This window comes from Protobothrops mucrosquamatus, unplaced genomic scaffold (genome assembly GCF_001527695.2).
Source record: "Protobothrops mucrosquamatus isolate PMUCROS unplaced genomic scaffold, P.Mucros_1.0 scaffold12316, whole genome shotgun sequence".
Lineage (NCBI taxonomy): Eukaryota > Metazoa > Chordata > Lepidosauria > Squamata > Viperidae > Protobothrops > Protobothrops mucrosquamatus.
In genome coordinates, this window is record NW_015398093.1 from 269 (window position 1) to 2,249 (window position 1,981).

Here is a 1,981-nt window from a genome sequence, read left to right on the forward strand (position 1 = left end):
CCAATGGAACAACCTGCCTCCAGAAGTGGTGAATGCTCCAACACTGGAAGTTTTTAAGAAGAAACTGGACAGCCATTTGTCCGAAATGGTATAGGGTTACCTGCCTGAGCAGGAGGTTGGACCTCCAAGGTCCCTTCTAACTTTTTTATTATTATTATTATTATTATTATTATTATTATTATTATTATTATTATTATTATTATTATTATTATTATTATTATTATTATTATTATTATTATATTTCTAGTTATTCAGGATCACATTCTTGAGGTGCTCCTAATCCAAATTTGAATCTTATGATTCAGTCATAGGCAGCAACACTAGCACTGCATCTCCCAAGGCTTTCTTGAGCCCAAGTTTAAGTTCCGAAATTATTTGGACAACTTTGTGATTTTGTTTTTCAATGGTTCTGAGAGGACAGTCCTCTCAGCAGCAACCAAGAGTGAGGAGCAAAGAGCTTGCTCTAAAACTTGGAAACCCATGGAATCAACACCAACCTGAAAAGTCCTTGTTGGAAAAGGGAGTTCCTTCTGGTCTTCCTGATAATTAAATCCGCCACTTGCTGAATGGTGATGCTGACGAAAAAGGCCGTGTAGCCGTTGAACTGCAACTGTTTCCGTTGCTCAAAGGTCTGCAGAACATGGAGAAAGAAGAAACATTAAATGGCTGAGCTCAAGAAAGACTTTCAGAGGGAACGGTGGTCTAGGATACAGAATGATTCTTGCTAAACTGTGGCTAGTTGTTTAGCAGGTGCTTCAGCATCTCTGCCTCCCATAGTTTTGAAATTGCAGCTGGTGGACAAGAGCCAAACTGGGATATTTATTGAGTATTCGTTGAGCGTCAGCTTTGTATACATCATCTTAAAATAGATGATGCCACAGTACAGAAAACACTGCAATGTGAAATAGTACAAGTGTCTTTGTATAACTGTATAATAAGTAGCATATATAAAGTGGGATGGGTCCATTGCCTCTGATCCAAGAAAGATCAAGGGTATAGGTATTTTTTTCTTTATCAGTGATATACGGTGGCTTTATAATGTATCTTCTAAACTGGTAGCTGCACTGAGAAAAGGAATCCATTTGATCTTTCCTGGAATTTGGTGGTTGACCTCAAGACTTACACTCGTACTATCTCAGTAACTGGATTAGAGAGATTCCTGTAAAATGAATCACTGGAACTATTTTTAGATGTTCTACCCAATATATCCTATATTACTAGACAATATAAGAATGCCATTTCTGTGTTTGGGCTGAACAGCGTACAGTGAACACTTCTAATCTGAAATCTGATCTCAGGAGCTGCGGAATCAGGTAATAAACCATGTAGATCTGGGCTTCAAATGGCCATACCAGCAACTCAGTCTCTTAACATTAATTGCTACATATTGTGGGCAGACATGCAACCAATGGGAAAGGATGTGAGATGGATTAGCCATTGGGTGCTGAAGGAAGCAGAAATCACCAGTTTCAGGAGTAAGGATGGGTGGCAATGTGACAGCACACAAAGCTATTTCCAAAAGAGACATTGCAAGAACCTGTTAGTAGATCATCTGCTTTAGAGTGGGTAAACTGGCAGAATTTTGCATACAATGTCATTCCATACCTGGGGTAGTTTACTGATTAATGTTATTTAACTCTAAACTGATGTGATATAATGGACGAGACCGATAGGTTTTACATAAGCTGGCCCAGGGCTTTCTCATTTTGTCTGTTATGGAGGTATGTCTTTGTCAAATCTTGTCTAAGCTCAGAAGGTAAAGTGGGGAGGGGTTGAACCAGGTTAGATTTAGATTTTAGATTTAGATTTTATTAAATTTATACCCCGCCCTTCTCCCGGAGGACTCAGGGCGGCTTACAGCCAGTTTAAAACAGTGATACAATACAAAATTTAAAAAGATTAAAAATAACTATTTAAATTTGGCCGCTTCTACTAAAAATTTAATTTAAAACCCCTTTAAAATACCCCTAGGCCAGTCCTG

The 1,981-nt window shown here is 38.4% G+C and overlaps 1 protein-coding gene across 1 annotated transcript in view; it reads right to left on the minus strand.

Moving 5' to 3' along the window:
- Positions 1-497: 497 nt before the first annotated feature.
- The window catches only part of LOC107301402 (potassium-transporting ATPase alpha chain 2-like), a gene marked incomplete at its 3' end in the record, with an annotated part of 5,550 nt that continues 4,066 nt past the window's right edge, over positions 498-1,981 (minus strand). The window contains exon 3 of the mRNA XM_015830636.1: positions 498-631. Within this exon, the coding sequence (XP_015686122.1) occupies positions 498-631 (134 nt within the window). The remainder of the gene's footprint in view (positions 632-1,981) is intronic.